The sequence below is a fragment of the Pleurodeles waltl genome, chromosome 3_1, assembly GCF_031143425.1.
Source record: "Pleurodeles waltl isolate 20211129_DDA chromosome 3_1, aPleWal1.hap1.20221129, whole genome shotgun sequence".
Classification (NCBI taxonomy): Eukaryota; Metazoa; Chordata; class Amphibia; order Caudata; family Salamandridae; genus Pleurodeles; species Pleurodeles waltl.
The window spans coordinates 1126988032-1127008528 of NC_090440.1; the positions used below are offsets into that span (position 1 = coordinate 1126988032).

Below are 20497 nucleotides of genomic sequence, written 5' to 3' on the forward strand. Positions count from 1 at the left end.
ATGGCTCATGAACCTGTTGGTTTATGCATGGATACCTGCACCTGGTGCTGTTTTTATGTCTATTCCTGGGAACATTTGTGACTTTTAGAAATTATTAAATCTACACTTGAATGTGGGTGTGAATCTGCGATTGTTGATTTACTAATTTCTTTGTGAATTGGGCCTTCTATCCTTGATGATGAAAAAGTGTCACGAGGGAAATAGTAGAAGAACCCAAACCCATAATAGTACCCACAACGTGATTGCAGGCACATCGAATTGTCCCCAGAAACCTTAGATGTTCTATTTGTCCATAATACATTGTTCTCTGTTATGTTTCATACATTTTTATATTTCTGCACACTCACATATTTGTAGATAGTACATTTTGGAGAAAAAAACAAAGAAAAACATACCAGCAGGAACCTTTGCAGTCCTGCTTTAAATACCGATTCACTAATAAACATACAGTTTAATGTTAATCTAGGATTTCGGGTTGCACTGCGAGGAATAACAAGCGGGACAGCTAGTAACACAAGTGTTACCACATTTCAGGGCACTGTTACCTGGAGTCTTTTATTTTTGAAAATCTGTTAAAGAATTTTCGTGGTTTGAGGGAACTGTGGTGCAAATCTCAAAACCTGAGATGATTTAAGTAAATATATCTTACAATAGAATGCCTTTTAATGTTGTATGTCTACTACCTTGAAGATAAATATTTTGTCAAGGTGCATATATGTGCACTTAAGAATAATAAGTCTATATTTACTTATCGTCACAATATTTGGTCTTGGATATTTTGGCTTTACGATTTTTTTCTATGTGATATTCTGGTGGATAACCCCTCTAATCAAGCTACGGGTGTGCATTCTCAATACATCTACCATTTTTTTCTCATTCAGGGCACGCAGCGAAAGGTACTTTGAATTTCCTCTGCTGGAGAGATACCTGACCTGTAAACAGCGCACCCATTATCTCGTGGCTTGCTATTTTGTGAGAAACCTGTCTTTGCTGCTTTTCACTGTCGTGACTTGTCTGTACCTGGGACACTTCCACATGACAATTTTTTACCAAGATGAATTTGCCTGCTTCATAAAAACTGGACTACTAAAGGATGAAACACAGGTTCCGGACTTAATTAATTGCAAGCTAGTTTCACTGTCCATATTCCAGATAATCAGCATAGCCACTGGCGTCGTCTATGTCCTGTTAGCGCCGGTAATAATCTACAACTTGGTTCGGCTCTGTACATGGGACAAGCGCTTCTTGTGGGTCTATGAAATGCTACCAGCCTTTGACCTGCTCAGTAAGCAAATGCTTGGCTGTCCTGTCAATGACTTGAATATCATCCTTCTTTTTCTCCGCGCCAATATTTCAGAACTCAAGTCTTTTAGCCGCTTGACGGTATTGTGTACCTTGAAGGACACCGCTTCTGCTGACCAAAACATCGACACAGTGGTGGATTTCATGACTCTGCTAGCTGGCATGGACATAACCAAACCTAAACTCATGGACGGAGCGCTTGATGCTGCGGAATCAGATGGCACACATCTGGGTGCAGTTTAGAATCTTTACTATAAGAGACAAGGGGCATGAATTAGCTTTGGGTGAACCGGAAATAGTGTTCAAAGGTGCTATCCAGTGAATAGAAAAAAACAATTATTACCCAGTCATGCATCACTAACATTCACCGACCAAAAGCATGCTGAGTGCTACTTTGTTGGATGCTGTTTGTTTGGGTGGTGAGACATACTGTAACGTCGTGCACCTGGTGGCTCCTTTAATCTGCATGCCTTCCACAAAATGGACAGTATACGGAGATGATTTCACCTGTGGATTCTCCTGAAATTTAGCACAGGCTCCAGAAGCAGGGGGGCTAATTTATGGAGAATTGGCATAGATCCGCGCCGCAAGTCTTTTTCCTGTGCGGCCAGTGCTTAATTTGTAAATAAAAAGGTGCTGGTGCCCAAAGCCCTTCTCTTAAACACGCGGCTGCTGCAATTAAATGTGCGAACACGAAATAAAGAGGCGGCGTAATCCTGAAGCCATCTCGGGCCTCTTCAATCCATATAAAGCCATTCCCTTCCTCTTCCGTTCACTCTGGCAGCTTTCTACTTTCTCCCTTTGTGACGCTTTTTTGTTTTTCCCTTCCTCCGTCTTCCCCATATGTGTCTTTTGCTCGCAGCAAATGTTTGAGGCAGAAGAGTAAGCTCCGGCCCTCCAAAATAAGTGCCGGTGCTGGAAACAACAAACACAAATTAAGCACTGTGTGCCGCCCTATGCCAATGTGAAAGGGCAGGAATGCACTGTATTTGTGCAGTATGGTGCATGCCTGTCCTTTCCCTCTGTACTGGTGCACAATTGCCTGCTTAGTGCCAATGTAGGCACCCTTGCACCATGGTGCAAGGGTTTCTAGTTGCATGCAGGATTGTTTTTGTGCAGGAAGGGGCACCTTCCTGCACAAAACAATCCCAAGAGGTGTTTTCCTCTTTCCACGTGTGCTGCAGAATGCAGCACACATGGAAAGAAGAACAAACGAGGAGAAGTTAACATATATCTACTTGTTACGCCTGCTCTGGGGAAGTGTAAGGTTTTGGCGTTGCCCCAGGTTTACATGATTAATTATATATGAGGGGGCATCAAAATCATGGGTGTTGCATGGGAAAACCCACTGCAATGCCCATGGAATGCCTCCCTGGTGCAAAATAAGGCACAGCAGAGACTATATATAAAAAAGTGGCTTTGCTTGGCCTCATAGATATGGCTGAGAGGCTTACACTGCTAGAGCGTCAAAAAAGTTACGCTCCCGCGGTGCACGCCTCTCATAAATATGCCCCACGATTTTCTGCTCAATTCAATATCAGGCACAAAATGTGCAATAGACATAGAATATGTTTTCTGCCCCAGCCAAATGCTAATCTTTTTTATATAGAGGTTCTTATAAACATATCCAGGTAACAGAACTGTAGTATGGACTTTTTTAATTTTAGCACCAATTGTGTACAGAACATATATTTTTGGGTCATTTATCCTTCATGATTTTAGGAAGTCATGTACAGTTCAAAAGTAGTTTTTTGTGATGATCTTTACAATAAATCAGTTCCGAGATTTCTTAACTTGTTAGCTTGTGTGTTTTGTCTTTTTAGGAAAAGCAGCCTTTCAAGTGGGACAGTAACATATACAAATCTAACAGTCTGAACCGACTACACTGTGTCTGAGGAGAGGGGGAAGGAGCCTGGCTATGCAGGCTGACTGCAGAGACGTTTTAAGGCAAGGGCTAAATGGGCTAAATTGCCCCGGGGCCCCACCTTCCAAGGCCCCCCTCTGGGATAGTAAATGGTACCACTATCTCACATCTGTGTATTTCTCCATCTCAGCTTTTAATGTGTTGTTCAAAATTAATTGGCATAATGGGGATTCAATTAGCAGAAAACGGGCAAAAAATTAAAATCTGTTCCAGACACTGGCCCTAAACCAGGTATTGCCCAGGGCCCCCAAGATCCTTAAAACGTCACAGGCTGGTTGCACTTTAAACGTTTGCACCCAACCATATATAGAAGTGGTGTCAAACATAGGTTTGGGATGGAAAAATCCAGACCAGATTCTCCGGATAGCTACAGAGTATTGAAATTATGTCCCTTTTGATTTATTGCATCCAAATTTGTCCTTTATACATATTCCGAAAATATGCATAGATCTGGGCCTCCAAGACCTGCACTGGACACGTCTGATCCACTACCAACAATCTTCGCACCCTCTTTACTATTAATAGCGACTAGAAAGCAAGACATCTACTTATCTGTAGACTGTAATTAGTCTAACAACGTGCTGGATTGGCGTGCCCACCTACCTATTGATATTCTTCACCTAGAACGTCAGTTTCTACTGGCCACGACTTCCACATTTCCTCTCACATGTCAAGTCCAGAATTCGCCTATAGGCTTCAGGAGCGAACAATGGCGCTTTGGCATATTCTCACAGAAAAGAAAAGTAATATGAAACTCTTGGAGAAAGTGTGAAAGGCTGTAAGGGGTTCTTGCGCTCTTAAGTGACCAGAAGCTAATGTGCAAATCTTTATAAAACTGCAAAATAACTAAATAAAAATACATTTGACCGTGGATCAATTTAAATCCGTGCATCTCTGCTAAATTTTCCATATATTTATCTGTTACTAACTTGTGGTGTTATAAATTGTAGTTTATGCATGTGACTCTTTCTTCTGTTCTGCATTTTACTTAGGAAGTGGTTGTTCTTGCTACCATGAACACTGTGGTCAATTTCAGGTAAAATACTAAAACACCTGTGGCAATAACATTGTTTGAAAGGGCTCAATAGAAAACCATAGAAAATGACAACATTTTGCACTCTGTGTAGAGTAAATCAAAACACCATCTAATGTGGCAACAGCAGCCCCAAGGTCGTCTGCCAAAGCTGCAGCATAGGGTCCTAATCACAAAGCAATTTGGGCCTTTGGTTTCCATTTCTTTCAGCTTGTTGTCCATAAGGATCAATCCTTAATCCAAAAAGCCTGAGTAAGGGTTCCATAAAATTCTTTATGCGAAAGCTGAAACATTTCCAAGATCAATGGGTCGTTCATAAGCTCTTCCCATTTTTTCCTTAACCCTCCTTTAATTCTAGAAGGAAAACATGTAGTATCCTTACTGGAAAATCCCTCTGGACCATTGGCTTCCATGAATGATCCTTTTACACCTTTGCCTCTTCAGAAGCCTTGCAAAGAGAAGAAGGTTCCTGGATGGTAGCTTTCTTGCCACCCATTATTTCTCTTGTTGTGCCCACTGAATGAGCCCCTGCCTCGTCTGACCCCCGCGAAAATCTTCTAGGGAAAAAAGTTGTTGATAGATGCCTGCACTTTGCCCAGGGCAAGAAAGTTGCCACAAAGTTCCCCGGCTCTTTGTCAAAGGGTCTTCAAAAAGGTTCCATTGGGCTATGAACCTCAGCTCAGAAGTGGCCAGATGTCTCTATTTGGAGTCAAGCTTTATAAGGAGGTATTTGTGTCTTTTCGTCAACAATGCACAATTGATGTTGCCTAACATGCACAGTGCCCGCTGGGCCCCAACAGAGACTACATCTGATGGCAAAAGATTGTCTGGGGATTTGGGTTTTACAGACAGTTCTTTTTTTTTTTAGGGCGAACCACACCCAGGAGTATGTCCGGACAGGCCCCCCATGAGCGATCAGTTCCTTTCTTGGGATCTTTCATATACTTGGGGAAAAGGATACACATCTTGGAATTGTTATCTGGTGCGAGTGTCACCTTGCCATGTTAGGATGGACTGTGGCATTCCACCCTCATCCTCGTCCTGACTTCCTTATCTAGGGGAATGTATGATTTCTTTCTGGCCACATAATCCAGTACCTTCACTGAACAAACCCAAACTCAATCAGCAGATCTAGGGTCATATATCTCCTGTAGGTCAAATATGTCAAAAAGGTCAGCTCATTGTGCATTACTTAGGTAGGGGGGTTCAGTCACCAAGTTTTGTTACCACCTGATTCCTCATGTGATGTAGTCTCGCTCTGCCTTTCTCCCCTTTTATAGGGGACCCTGTGTCAAGGTTCCATTCTAGGGCAATTTTATCCCTGTGTAGTACAGCCTCTTGGGTGGAGGGCAAGTGCCTCAGCATTCACACATTCTTAAGGAAGGACTCTTATAGTTTTTCAGATTCTTCCAAGTGCCCTGCTTCATGATGCTGAGCATTACTACTCATTGGTGTGATTTGCATCTGAGGGAAATTATCCCTTAATAATGGCTCCAGGTGTCTGGCCGCTAACATTAGGAGCTGGGAATGATAGGCTCCAGGGCTTCTGAGACCACTTGAGAAAGCGTCTTGCCAATATCATAAGGAAGGCTCAGCCCTGCAGTGGGACAGTGTTCTTCTTCACCTTTTTAAAATTCTGAACATTCATGGTCCAGAAAGGCCTGTATAGTAGTATTATTGACATGAATGGGGATTTACTGTAAGAGGTTGCACCTAAATATGACCTTATGGGGAATACTTACAAGCCCTTAGCACCTCCTTGTGTCACCCTAGCATCATTTTTTATGCTTTGTAACACCTTGCGCCACATTATGCTTGTGCCAAACCTAATGTATGCAAGGGGTTCCCCCATTAGCAGGCCCAGAAAAATGGTGCATTGAAATTTACGAGATTACAGTGTGCCATTTTTCCCGTCATTTTTAACACCTGCACAAGGCAGGTGTTAAATTGATACTCCTATTGGTTCCAATCGTGCCTCCCCATGAAATGCTGGACTAGCACCATAATTTTTGGCCCTAGTAAACCAATGCTCCACAATAGCATCACAAATGTTGACGCTATTGTACTAACGTGTGCAATGGTGCGCCATATTGTAAATACAGCACTACCATGGTGATGCTGGGGGGGAGGGGAGGCGCAAGAAAAGTGGCACATCATAGCTGATGCACCACTTTCTTGTAAATGTGCCCCTATGTTCTTAATGGCCACGCTATTCACTGGTGCAATGAAAAACTGTAGATTCATTTTAACGGGGTTCTCTTATCGCCTCCGCAGTGTTGCCTAAGCAGGCAAAAGTAATTCGAGATGGGTGGGCCTGCTAGCGTTAATCCCTAAGGGGACACTTCTCCCCAGTACTCTATCTGCCATTAATCTGTCTGCGTGGGCATTGTTGTTGTCAAGCAGAGTAGGCATGAATGCATCAAAGCAGTACAGGCCAGCATGACCCTCATTGCTGGAATAAACCTGCCATGCTCGGGTATCTCAGAGAGGGACACCAACGGCGGTAAGTAATTAAGGAAAATGGCTGCGCAACTAGTCACACAGTTAATTAAACAAGAATCTACCAGTAAAATCAATGCAACCACAATAAAGTGCTAGGGTAGTAAAAAACGAGGGGTGACAACTTCTAAGCAGTGAAAAATGAGGACGTTAGGAGGTAAATAGGGGACTTAATGGGGGATAAATATGATTGGTGGAGCACATTGTTACTTTGTTGCTTGACTACTTCCCTATGTTCCTTGGAAAATGTAGTTGTTTTGACATTAAAGAAATGTTCTTGGTGATGACTACAGTTAAAATAAAAGTGAAGAAAACATGCGTAATCCTCACATCCGGGCCTGACACAGAACTACAGCACGATTAACACAAATGTCAATTCCTTAACTGCTTTCAGAGAAGAGTCTATCTTTCATCACTAATGTCAGTCATGAAATCAAACCATACTGCATGGGACAGTGTAACAGCACAACCATGTCTGCAACGATGTTTAGCACAGCACGGAAACTGAAGCTTCGGTAAGGCAGACTCAATGTAACCAAAAAAACAAACTTATCCATGCACCCTCTTGCGAACCTGGAGATGTTTGCAAATTTCGACGGCCTACAGGATAGTTCTGAGTTTGTTAAATTAATAGATTTTAGACGTGCTTGCTATCCCATGAGGGGGACCGAAATATGCTCCCGAAGTGAACTGCACAGCACAGTGGTTTAACCCTTATTTCATGGAACTTGGCCGGGGTTAAGGCTAAGGTCAGTGACCAAGAATGTTTATCTTTTATAGGGCGATATGATATATGTCTCCTTCATGAATCTTGGGCGAGTGACACATTTTTTATTAATCGATTTGTTATTTACGGCGTGGATTGAGAACCACCAAAGAAATCGGGCGGACAATTAGTGTGCTGAAGATTTTAGTTAAGTGTGACATTGTATATTTGCATCTGCTGTTGACCATTGATTGTCCTGATTTAATGGGCCTCCAGCTTAAAGTCTTGACTGGTTGACAGGTAGTGCTTCACCTGTTCTATCCCAATTGGACAACTTGATTGAGACACTTCATTGTAATACTAAAGTATTTGCAGCTGGGCACCTTAATGTCTCATTTAAGCCTTCTCTGTCTATTAATTTAGTAAATGAACACTGTGGTGTTCCTGATCTTACTGGTGTACCTCCATGCTACTTTCCCAAAGTTGCCATGCAGATTGCATCCACAGTAATCAGTCAGAGTTTGAAAGCAGGCAAAGGGAGAAACCGTTCGGATCAGAACAGAGCTGCTACGTTTAAGAGGGGCAGCCAATCTAGCGTTATGGATTATATTTTAATGGGTGTTAACATTTGGTCACATCATCAAGATATGAAGGTCGTTTATGGCACTGATAGTGATCATAATCCTTTGATCACTGTATTAACTGGGGGTGGTTTTAAGAGACCATCATTATCTGGTTTTACCAAGTGTCCTAAATTTATTGTAGCAAAAAATTTCAGAAAAGTATTGTGGCCTAAAGTAATGTCTAATCCAACAGTGTATGCCAAGAGCTGTCAATGGTTTGTGTATTACTTGTCTAGATATGATAATTCCCCTGAATCTATTATCTTTATTTTAGAGATCCATTAACATTTGTTCAGCACATTGCAGGGTATCTTTTAAAAAAAAAAGTCCAATTTCAAGGTTAAAAGTCCTTTGAAAGACCCTAAATGGTTCTCACATGATTGTGAACTGGCTAAGCAGTCACTTAGAAGAGCTGTCAGAGGTTGCAATCATTTAGAAATGTGTGCAGTGCATTCTAGATACAAGATAGCACTCAATTGGGCTAAACAACATTGGGAGGATAAAACCTGGCAAGATATGCTGCAAGCCCTCAAAGTTAAGGACAGTTATACCTTTTGGCATATAATTACTCGTGGTAATCTAGGGAATACTAACCAAAGACGGTATCACATTCAACCAAAGAGTTGGGAAGAACACTTTTCAGAACTCTATGCCCTAGATAGCTCTAACAAACAACCGCTCTGAAAAGGTATTGGGAATCCTGGGGGTTAAGTATGAAACATGGTTAGTAGGCAAACTGACAAAGTCTTCTTTAGCCTTCTTTTAAAGACTCCCTTTCTGCTATTGACAGATTAAAACCATCTAAGTCCCCAGACCCCAATCACATTGCAGGAGATGTATTTAAGTCTGAACCTCAGCTTTGGGACAGCTACTTGAATCTTCTGTCAAATGCGATTGCAGCTAGGGGGGGACTGGGGGAGGAGAGATTCCTGACACCTGGAGGGGGGCAGAAATAATGGCCGCATACAAGAAGGGTGACGCTGGCTATCCTGAGAATTACAGGCCCATCTGCCTTATTGACAACCTGCAAAAGATCGTTTTCAGGTAGGTACTTGATAAACGGCAATTTTGGTTAGAGAATAAGCAGATATTGTCCCCTTTACAAACAGGGTTTCATGCTAAAAGTAGCACTATGGGTCAAGCTTTTAAATGTTCCCTCATATTGGAAATATGCCCTGCTCAGCAGACAGAAATTATATGTGGCATTTGTTGACCTCCGTGCTACGTTTGACCTTGTTCCCTGTGAGAAGCTCTGGCAAGTGCTTGAAAAGATGGAGGCAACCAGTGGTCTAATTTATCTGCTTATCAGACTTCACATTAAAAACTATGCACAGGTCAGATGGAGGGACAATGGTGAGCTGACTGAGCACATATTCCAATGCTCCGCAAAGTCAGGCAGGGGTGCGTCCTCACCTACCCTGTTCACCATGTACATCAATGACGCAGAAGAGGAGTTTCAAAAGAGTGTTAATGACTCTCCTACCCTGAATGGGGCAAAAATTCTAATGCTGATTTTTTTCTGATGACTCGCTATTAATTTCAAAGTCTCCTATGGGCCTTCAAAACCTGTTGGACCAATGATTAGAGTTCTACAGGGACAGGAGAGCAGAGTTAAACATAATAAAAACCGAGTTCATGTTTTTTGGAAAGAGTATAACCAAAAGAAACACTGTCAGGGTTGGACTCAATATGTTAGAAAGGGTGTACAACTTTGATTGTTTGGAAGTGGTGTTAACTGACAAATTTATTTGGTCGCCCTAAATTTAAAAAGGTACTTTTCTACTGTCTTAGAGATCGAATGCCATATTTCGATTTTTTAAAAGAACTCACAATCAATCTCACCTGCTCTAGAAGCTTACCATTATAAAACCCAGAGTGCCGCCCTGTATGGAACAGAAATTTGGGGTCATTCTGATATCTACTAATTGGCAGTAGCAGAGAACGTCTCTGCTAGGCCATAGATTACAAGACCTGTTAGCACCCCTCTAGCCCCACTATTTTTTTTACTTAGACATCGTATCTGACTCAGCCTCTGCTGAAGCCTCTTTTATTATAGGTTTGTATTTGGATGATCTCAGAGCTTTCAGAATATAGAGATACTCCTTAGGAGATCTATTGGAATTAGACCATGCTCCAAATGTCCCCTGGTTGAGCTTTATTTCTAGCTGGTGCAAGACATTAGGTTAATCCACTATTTGGACTGCCTCTTACCAGCTTTGTAGGGTAGATAGACTGATTCTAAAAGGGGACTATTGGTCAGATGTGCTCGAACAAACTTCCTGGAGCAACCTAGGGCATTTGACCAAGCAGTTCTAGGAATTTAAACCAACTCTGGCATTTGAACTTTTTTTAGACATCATTACTCTGCCCCTGGCCAAAAGTCAATATGTAATGTTGGCTGCCTACCCCAAAGAAATGTTAGTAAAAGCTGGAGAAAAGATCAGGCCCCAGTTACTTGCCCAGTCTGCGGTATTGATCAAGAGACAGTGGAACGTGTCATGTTTGTCTGTGTTGGTTATTACGATATGCAACGAAGATGGCTATGCCCAATTTGTTTGACCCATTACTCTGAGGCACAGCGCATCTTGAGATCTGATACATCTGGCTCAATCATACTCTCAGTGAGTCACTTTTTGTTTAACATGTGGCTGAGACGCGAGAACTTTCTAAAACAAAGTTCAACCATACTAGTGTGACTCAGAGCCAGATGGATTTTTAATTTAATTACGATTATTGTTGCCCTGCTAGAAGTTTATCTAAATATATAACACACATAATCTACAAGTAAGTTGTTCTTAGGACCATTTATTTGGTGTAATTGTTGCACAAAGAAACAGATTGTGTTTTAGAATCCCATGTTTGTGTTTTATATATGTTTGTATTATATCTTTTAGTTATTATGGCTCTGGTATGCACTGTGCCCACAGTGATCTAGATTAATTGTTTATCTTATTGCCTGTACTACTCACTATCTCTGTGTAACTATTGTAGATTTTTCATTAATCGAGATGTCGTGGGTCCACTTTAGTCGTGTTTGGGCCCCTATATTTTAATTTAGCTGAAGCCTGCGGCCTGTGCCCTTCTACCTAGGAGACATGATCTGTTTCCATTTATTCGTTCTATTCATTTTAGAATAGCCTGCTTTTAGCAGTGATGTTTTATTTTCATAATCAGTTGTCATTTAGTGAATGCGTTATTATCATTGTTATGCATGAAATGTTTCATTGTGTTCCTTGCCCCAGGGCTGACAAGAACGAAATGGGAATGGCACAAGATAATGTTTGGTATTGCTGCCACAAGACTGTGTAAACAATCTAACACTTAGGCACATGTTCACATCAGGGCTACTTCACAGAACAAAACATGTTTACCTATATAAACACCATGTGGGCCAAGGGTAGTTAGAGGGGTCCTTCCGGCCAGGAATTTCCATCCATGCTGCTCACCATTTTGCAGTCGACTTCAGCCTTGTCTCTACAGCCAGATCAGGAGATGGAGGGCAGACCCCTGTACCAAGGTAACGGTGGTGGGTGCATCTTTCATGGACTCAGATTGGACAGATTGGGCTAACCCTACCATGCTCTCTTTGTAGGTTAGAGATTAGGCATTAGGTAGGAGTCATTAATCCATGTTTATTGCAATATGTTGGGATCGTTCATTTTCACATCACTGATTTTCACTATCCTATGCTAATTCTGTTATTTCTCATTATCCCTAACATTTCCGGTGTGTGAGTATGAGACTCATTGCTGATGAGAGAAAAGAGTATGACTTGTTTACCGTCACTCCGCTGAGGAGTACCTAGAGTGTCATGCGCTAGACTGTCACAAATCACCTTCACCCTTTGTGTCTGGGTGAGGTACTGCTAGCAAGCCGGTAGGGTTGGGCCAACAGTTGCCATGGCTTAACAAATGAGGGCAGGGATGTAACATTCATTGTAGAAGCTCACGACGCATACAGAACAGAAATATTTTATTCTTGGGTCACTTTTCCTGAAGTAAATGCAGACTCAAATAAATTTCACACACACATATTTGCAAACGTACCACAACATTACAGAGCATACCAATACTTAGAAATACCTCTAACTTATCAAGAACACCATAATTGGTTTAATGGTGTCCTCCTACAAGTAGTACAACCTGTTAGATTAGGTCCCATAACTAATGCTGGACCAACGTGGCCAACATTTGCCACATATACACTACGTCCCAATGTGCAGACTATGCAAATAGCTGACATACACACATTATATAATGAACTACAATTTGTGATGCAGACCTTAAACATTGTCCCAGCGAAGGCTGCTCCAGCTATTTCCCAGTTGACCGTTACAGGAATAAATCCACAAACAGTCCACTCCATTATGGGTAAAGCACCCACTGAGTGGGGGAAGATTCATTTCTGGGTTGTGCAAAAAACAAACCATCTGGAAGCAGTGATTCCCCGTAAAGGGTCCCAAAGATAAATAAAGAATTGACATAATGTGCTTGCCATTTGGAATGGTTCCCTCAATAGAGGATTGTGCTACTTGGGGCTCAGGCTTTACTACAATCTATAGCACCGCACATGGTACACCGACACTTGCAAATTTATAGGAAGTATTAAAACAAATTCTAAATAAACACAGGCAACCCTGACCCTGAACTTGGGGATGAAACTGATGTGCAAATTTGACAAATTGTCCTCAATTATTTTAAGTGAGATTAAAGGGGAGGCCGCAGTATTGGTGATTCGCCAATGGCTCTGAGAGATTCCTCAACAAGAACAGGAGTGTGAACTGCCAAAAACTATCTGTGAGACCTGAGCTAGTAAAGGGGACCAGACCAACAAAACCACAAATTCAAAGTGCTGCCACTAAAGAAGGCACTAAACAAGCGCAAGAGGGCTCTAAACAGTGCTGGGATAAAGAAAACAGAAAAAAGAAGGAAGAAGACAAAGAGGAGAATCTCTGCAACCGGAGACCTCAGAAAGAAGATATATAACTAAGAAAGAGAGAAACTATAAAAACTGCTGATGGATACCAATATACTGACGTACACCCATCTCGTTCCTTCCAGAACACACCAGATTAACGGAGTGACAGAGTGGGATGGTCAGAACACCAAAGTGATTATGTGAAGACGAAAAGGGACTCACAATGTTCCTCAGAAACCTATGTTAAAAAGGAGGACAAGGGTCCTCAACACCCCTATTTAAAAAGAAAAAGGTGGCTGCAATCTCAAACAAAGATGCCCCTCATATTTGGAACGTTGTTGAAGAACAGGATCTGAGCAGTGACTCTGATAGACAGTACAGCAGCAGTCACAATATGTCGCCAGAATCTTATAGATCTTAAGGATGTGACAGCAACTATCAAATTTCTTGAAATTGGGACAGCGGATCGGTGTGTCTTCCCATCTGATAGGGTTTACAAACTAAATATCCAGATTGAGAGGGACAAAAAACGCACCATTAAAGTTATTTTTTGGAGAAAACTATCACTACATTATGATATATTATTGGCAGAAAAAGATTGAACTGAATTTGTCCGCAAGCCCCCACATGGGGAAGATGTAATTTTGCCTTCTTTCTCAGTCCTGGTTCTAGACTTTGTAAAGGAAGCGTATGCTGATTGGGCTCTGGCACAGGCTCCAGCGCTGTACTGTAATCATGTAGGATGGGATATAGATTGGTATTACCATGTAATACCTTTAAGGTCCACATCACAATCTCAATATCCCATTAAACATAAAGTGACAGCCCCAATGAGAGAAACTCTCACAGAACTTGAGTACCAGGGGGTAATAAAACCCTGTGTCTCTGCAGTGAATAAGCAGTTATTCCCTGTTGCTAAACCAGACCATCCATACAGAATAGTCTTAGATTACAGACATTTGAACAGTCACACATGCACATATGGAATACAAAATATGCAAGTACATCAATAATAAACAACATAGTGTACAAGAAATACAAAACAACCTTTAATATTTCCAATGGGGTTTTCCGCCAAAATCTAGCACCAGAAAGTAGGGATCTAAGCTCTTTTAGCGCACTTGGCTCACAGGGGGATTTTTGACATTTGCCTCAAGGCTATAAGAAAGCCCGGGGTTGTTTTCAACCCAAGTAACATCAATATTACATGATATTGTCCCGTGTGGATGACTTCTGTCTCACAGATGATGACCTTAATATACATTTAGCCAGGGTGGATCAGTTCATGCTAGGATTCGCTGCCCAAGGCTACAAATTCAATTTCAAGAAAACAAAAATTGCCTTTCTCAGTGTCCTCTTTTTGGGATACATGTTATGAAGGCAAAAGCCTGGCCCTGCACTTTCTGGAGAAATGTACTGAGTTGCAAACTCCAAATACCATTAAGAAACTACAGTAATTGCTGGGTTTCTTTAACTTACGCAAAACATACATACCTGATTATGCACAACGCATAAAACCCCTTTATGATTTAATACTGCCAGACTTTACAAGCACACTCTGGACAGCAGAACACACAATCATTCTTGGAGAATTGCAACAGGATAGGTTAGAAGCAAAACGATTACACACTTGAAACAAGAATACAAACTTGGTCATCAGAATAATTGACATTCAATAAGGGTAACACAGTACCCATAGCATACAAATCTCATTTGTATTTCAATGCAGAACAACGGTTTGCACCAACAGAGAAAATTTTGACTGCTGTACAGATGGCCCTCATCGAGGAGAGGCCACTTGCCCAAGGGAAACGCGGGAATGCAGGAGCAGGTAGTTTGGATGAAGTCATTTGTATCTGATGCAAAGAGCCTGAGTTGGGGAGTACCAAAAGGCTCCTCCCTCAGTCCTACTCTTTTTAATATCTATATTGCGCCCTTAGCTTTGTTGGTGGAATCCTATAACATCAGAATAATCTTGTATGCAAATAACACTCAACTTCTCACATATGACGGAGACTCTGTAAAGGCCAAAAAGGCGTTTGCAGGCTGTATGGTGGCTGTGCTGGATTGGCTGAAAGTTACTAAATTGCAGTGCAATCCACATAAGATAGAAGTTCTTTTATTTTGTCGGGCCCTTCTCCAGGATGGGTTGGAGCCTGCTCTAAGATGGCTCCACATTGGTGGCCAGAAATGTAGGGGTCATCTTTGACTCCCATCTTACATTTAAGGCTCAGGTCTCAACTGCCGCTGAGTGTGGCGTATGTTGAAAACATTTTACACTGTCTCCCACATTGAGCTCAGGTGACTGTAGTGAGGTAACTGATAGGTTATATTATGCCAATGCACTCTATTTGGGGCTGCCAAACTACTTGATTAAATGTTTACAGGTGGTACAGAATTTGGTGATTCGCCTGTTGTTTAAAATCCCTAATCATGCCAGGTGTACCCTTTTTGAGAAAAATTGTATTGGTTGCCAGTACAGCAATGCATTATTTTTAAGGTCTTAACATTGATTCATCAGGGTCTTCACAAGATGGGACCAAGCTACCTCAATGAAAGGATGATCAAAAATTGTTTAATGCATCCTTTTCAGTCCAGTACTGCTGGTTTGATGGTGGTCCCCCGTTTTAAAAGGCAACGTCGTGGAGGTTCTTCTTTCACTATTATAGCTGCCAAGGTGTGGAATCAGCTTCCTGTTCATTTAAGATCCATCAGTGCAATTAATATATTTAAGAAAGAGCTGAAGACATTTTTGTTTAAACAGTAACAATGTTGGCCTTGGTTCTCCTTACTTTTTCCTCTTGCTAGTACCTCAGCGGCAGGACACTCTTTTGAGTAGCTGTGTGCTATACTAGCAAATCTCATTAATGAATTCATTCATTATTGTCGTTACCCCAGTGCCAGCCTGGAGGTGGTCACCAACGTTCCAAATGCTAAAGCATTACATCCACAATGGATTCAATGGACAACCTCCCTGACTGCCACTGATGTAGATTACATATTTGACCAAAAACTTCAGGCCCAAGAATTCCCCCAATATTAACTGGAACATCTCACACCTACTAACATACTACCGCTTGATCAATATAGAACTATCTTTTATACTGATGATTCAGCTCAACCAGCTATAGGGATTAAGCATCAGTACTGATCCGCTTGCGCAGTTGTAAGCGGGATACTGAGGGATGGTATTTTCCACCCTCACAATACCTATAGGCAGACTTAAGGGGATTGTACTGCACAGATGGAAGAGCTCAAAGCCCATGTTTTGGCACTGGAATATACAGATCCTGAACATCCAACACTGTGTGTGATTCGAACTACTGTGTCCAGTCCTTTAATGATTACCTACACCACTGGTGCCTGATTGGTTCAGATATTCCAAAGGGAACACCATCAAGCATAAACACTTATGGGGGAGGTTAGGGGATCATAAGGATAGACTACCAAAATCTTATGTAGTACATACATTGGGCCATCAACGTGTAGGAGTTTTAGGAAACACTTTGGCTGATGTAGCTGCCAAATCTGCAGTAGCCACTGCTTCTGTTACTCCAATTACACATTCTCACACAAGATTGGAAAATGAGACACTGGTTGCTGTAAAAGCCTCGGCTGACAGCAAGCCTTTACCAAAAGCATACCCTGCAAAACATTCCTATCATCTTAGTGCCCAAAACATTGCATTCACAACCATTCCATGGGGTTGAGATTGTGTGATTCCCAGCGAAGCCCAGCAATTAGATCTCATTAAAACAGTGCATGATGGTGTTGCATCTTCCCATACTGGTGCAGTAGCCACAATTTCTCTATTGCAAAAATGCTTTTGGTGACCTGGTCTATATAAACAGACCAAGCAGCATGTTCTTTGTTGTGACATTTGCCAACAGATAAAAAGATCCACTATCAAATGGCCACTATAGACATCCCTCTCAATTTCAAATAGATCATAACAAAGTGTGTAACTGGACTACTGTGGTCCTTTACAACCTGATGGTGTATAAAAATATATCTTAGTCACTGTTGACTCGTGTTCTAGATTCCTGTTGGTATGGCCACAATGGTCGGCTGATGCTTGGACTGTTATTAAAGATCTGCACGTCTTTATTGGGATATATGCGGTTGCAGCATTCCATTTAGACCAGGGCCCTGCTTTTGACTCTGCGGCATTCAGGGACACCAAGGGGATGATGGGCGTCCAGCTTCATTACTCCTGTCCCTACCATCCCAAGTGTAATAGCATTGTGGAGAGGAGGAACCGACACTTAAAGCAATCCTTAACAGTGAGAGTATTAGGTTCAGTCCGTAGTTGGCTCCATCACCTATGTGGGGTCCAGAGAGCACTAAATAATCTGCCCGAAGATCTTTGGGAGGACGCACCACTTATGAGGTCCTACTTGGGATACCTATGCATGTCCCAGATCCTGATGGTCCTGTCACGGTGGCGGCAGTCACACCATTTGATATAAATGAACGTGTCGCTGTTTAACAGTAATTTTGTGATGGGAATTAATCCACCTTTGCTGCCACTTTAGGAATGCGGGAGTTGCCAACAACATCAACAGGCTGGATTCCTAAAGTGGGGGATATAGTTTGAGAAAAGACTGCTGTGAAAAAGGAGTTTGACCCTTCTTACAGAGCACCAGTTCCAGTCCTGGGAATTCACAGTACCTGAACAGTCATTCTACCACCACTGCCTAGTTCCAAAGATAACAGATTTGTTTCAATTGACAGTGTCAAATGGCACCATGTGGCCGATCCTGCCCAGTAGACAGCAAGGACTGTTGGGTAGTTCCTGCTCCCCTCTCACTACCCAACAGGATATACCTCTACAAGCAGTAAACAATGCTTCTCCAAGCATCAATGCTACAATTGCCTTCTTGAGCATAGGGAGAGTGGAAAATGAACTTTTGTTAATCCCTGTTACTTCTTCCTTGACGAGAAATGTCCACGATGTGGAACTTTACTACTCCAATTCAACACAGATGGATGACATTGTCTATTATGAACCATCACCACCAATGAGTCCATCCACCAGCTCTGCATCGCCACCTGTGTTTGCAAAGACTTCTTCTGGTTATTTCATTGACATCAACAATTTTTCTTCAAACTCATCTGCTTCTGCAACTGAAAGTGTATCAAAGACACGTAAGCTGTTCATGTGGCTTAAAAATAATTATTTGATTTACTCATGGTATTATCTGTGAATACTGTTGACAATGCTTGCCTTTCTGATTTGGAGTGGTTTCATCATTGTTTTCTTTATTTTAATAAATGGCCACTATCTTCTTGAATGCTCTGCCATTGAGCAGGTGGAAGAGGTTTTAACACCCTATTTCTCTTCCCATACGGTTAGAAGAGACTTGTCCTTGTGAACATTTCAGTGGTTCTGATTCCATATGGGATTGTTTGGAATAAAGTACCATTCAATACATATAATCCTACTGAGGTCATCCAAATTCCTTATGTGTTTAAAATTTCTATGAGTGATGTTATTACACCTGGTGATGTTTCTGATGACTGGGATGTTAAAACAGTTGATTCTATGTTTTCTGAGCTTGAATATTACACTGTATTGGAAAGTGAAGAAGTGTATGTGAACACAGCAAATTCTGGGGAAATGTTTTATCATCATTACAGACATTACTTTCTGCACTGAGCTAGTAACCCAAGATCAGTCTTTAATTACACCCAATGGAAGTAGCGTCTGACTCCACCAGTGGGAAGTTCTAAAACATATGTAGAAAAGTTTTCATACTTTACAGGGCATGATGTTAGACATGCTGAGTTATATAATTTTAAATTGCCTCCTTCTAAAGTGAGAAACATATTACTAACAGACACAAAATGTAATTTATTCGGATTCCTTTGTTTACTCGCTTCCTGTTGAAGGCTATGAGTATTGGAAAAAACACAGTTGATTTGAAGAGTGTATGGGGAACAAAAGATTGGCAAATACAGGGTAGGCAAGCTTTGTTTAGAGCATGCCTTATTCCCTTGCAAATTATATTTTTGAATGAAACTGTCCAGCAAGTGACTTGCCTGGGGTTAGCGAAGATGAAAGAATTAAATGCGCCCAGTATTCCCACACCAACTAAATTTAACAATTGGCAAACATTTTTAAATGTCACTGAAGAACATCTCACTGCTTTTGTTAAGAATGGTACCTTTAATTCCTCTCTTTCATGTCCCGGCGGGGGGTTATAGTGGCCATTATACCCAAATTATTGCCAGGCACGTTCTGTTAATTCCACATGGGGTTTCACAGTAAGCCAGCCGTACCCTTTCTATGTCACGGCTCGACCTTCTGATATTGTTACGACATACAGTGTGGGTAAACTGTGCCAACAATGGTCACGTTCCTCCACTTTAGCAGCTATCAAAGAACACCTTAGCCGCCTTTCAGAGGAAGCCGAGTTGCACGATTTCTTGTTAGGACCTTGAAAGCCACATTCCAAATATTTTTTTTGTATGCCGTATATAACGAGATCTGGAAGCTCCCCCAGATAGAAGCTATTGCACATTTAAGGAAGATAAAGAGAACATGGAAAATGCTTTAGCTGTTGTCGATAATGGTATGAACACATTGTCCAACAGAATTTACACCCTTAATTACATTGAGTCTTCTGCGACAGACATTATTCACAATGACATGTCCTCTTTATATAATGGCTAAAGCCAATTGCGATTTATCATGCAGTCAGGTTGAACATTACAAGCTCTTAAAAGTGGTTGCATGCCCTGGCAGCACGTTAACTCTACTGAGTTATTTTCTGTGTTTAATTTAACCAGTCAACAACAGATAATAGCTACAAAACGAAACTAGTTATATCATGCTTAACATTGAGAAGCTGGAAAATGTGCCTTTTAATATGGCAGAGATTCCCTTGGCAGTATGGTTCACAAGATGTTTAAAATATTTAGTAATAGGCATATTTTAGCGGTTAGGAGATAGTTATACCCATGCAGTGTGGGAGTTACCTTTCAATTACAAGTGTATGAATGGCGAAACAGAGGTTTTTCTCAGCAGAAGCGAATGTGAGACTACTGTTAGTCATTCCATGATTTGTAAGCAGGTTTCCTTGCACGGCCTTTGCAATGCAGCCGTTGCAAATTTGGCATGCTATCTGAAGGGTATTCCTGTCTCTTTGATTTGTCCAGTGTTTCATGTACTTTCTAATGGAACTTATGTTATGCTGAATGATCAAAGCTTCTGTAGAATGAAACCTGGAATCGCCTATGCAATTTCGGTTTCCCAAATGGTAACTTATTCCGGCCATGTGTTATTTCCCCCCACACGAGAGCTCAATGTAGCAGATTTGTGGCCCCACATTGCTACTTTGTAATGTAAATTTTGACAAGCTGAGCAGACCAAAGGCGCTGTTGTTTAAAAAATGTGGCTCTGACATCAACCAAAGAGACCCATGACCTCCAACTAGCAAGTGATACACTCCCTAATAAATACAAACTTCCCCAATCATTTTGGAGAATTG

At 41.5% G+C, this 20497-nt stretch overlaps 1 protein-coding gene across 1 annotated transcript in view; it reads left to right on the plus strand.

Moving 5' to 3' along the window:
* The window catches only part of PANX3 (pannexin 3), a 49572-nt gene extending 45512 nt beyond the window's left edge, over window positions 1-4060 (plus strand). The window contains exon 5 of the mRNA XM_069224425.1: window positions 882-4060. Within this exon, the coding sequence (XP_069080526.1) occupies window positions 882-1545 (664 nt within the window). The 3' untranslated portion in view covers window positions 1546-4060. The remainder of the gene's footprint in view (window positions 1-881) is intronic.
* Window positions 4061-20497: the final 16437 nt, after the last annotated feature.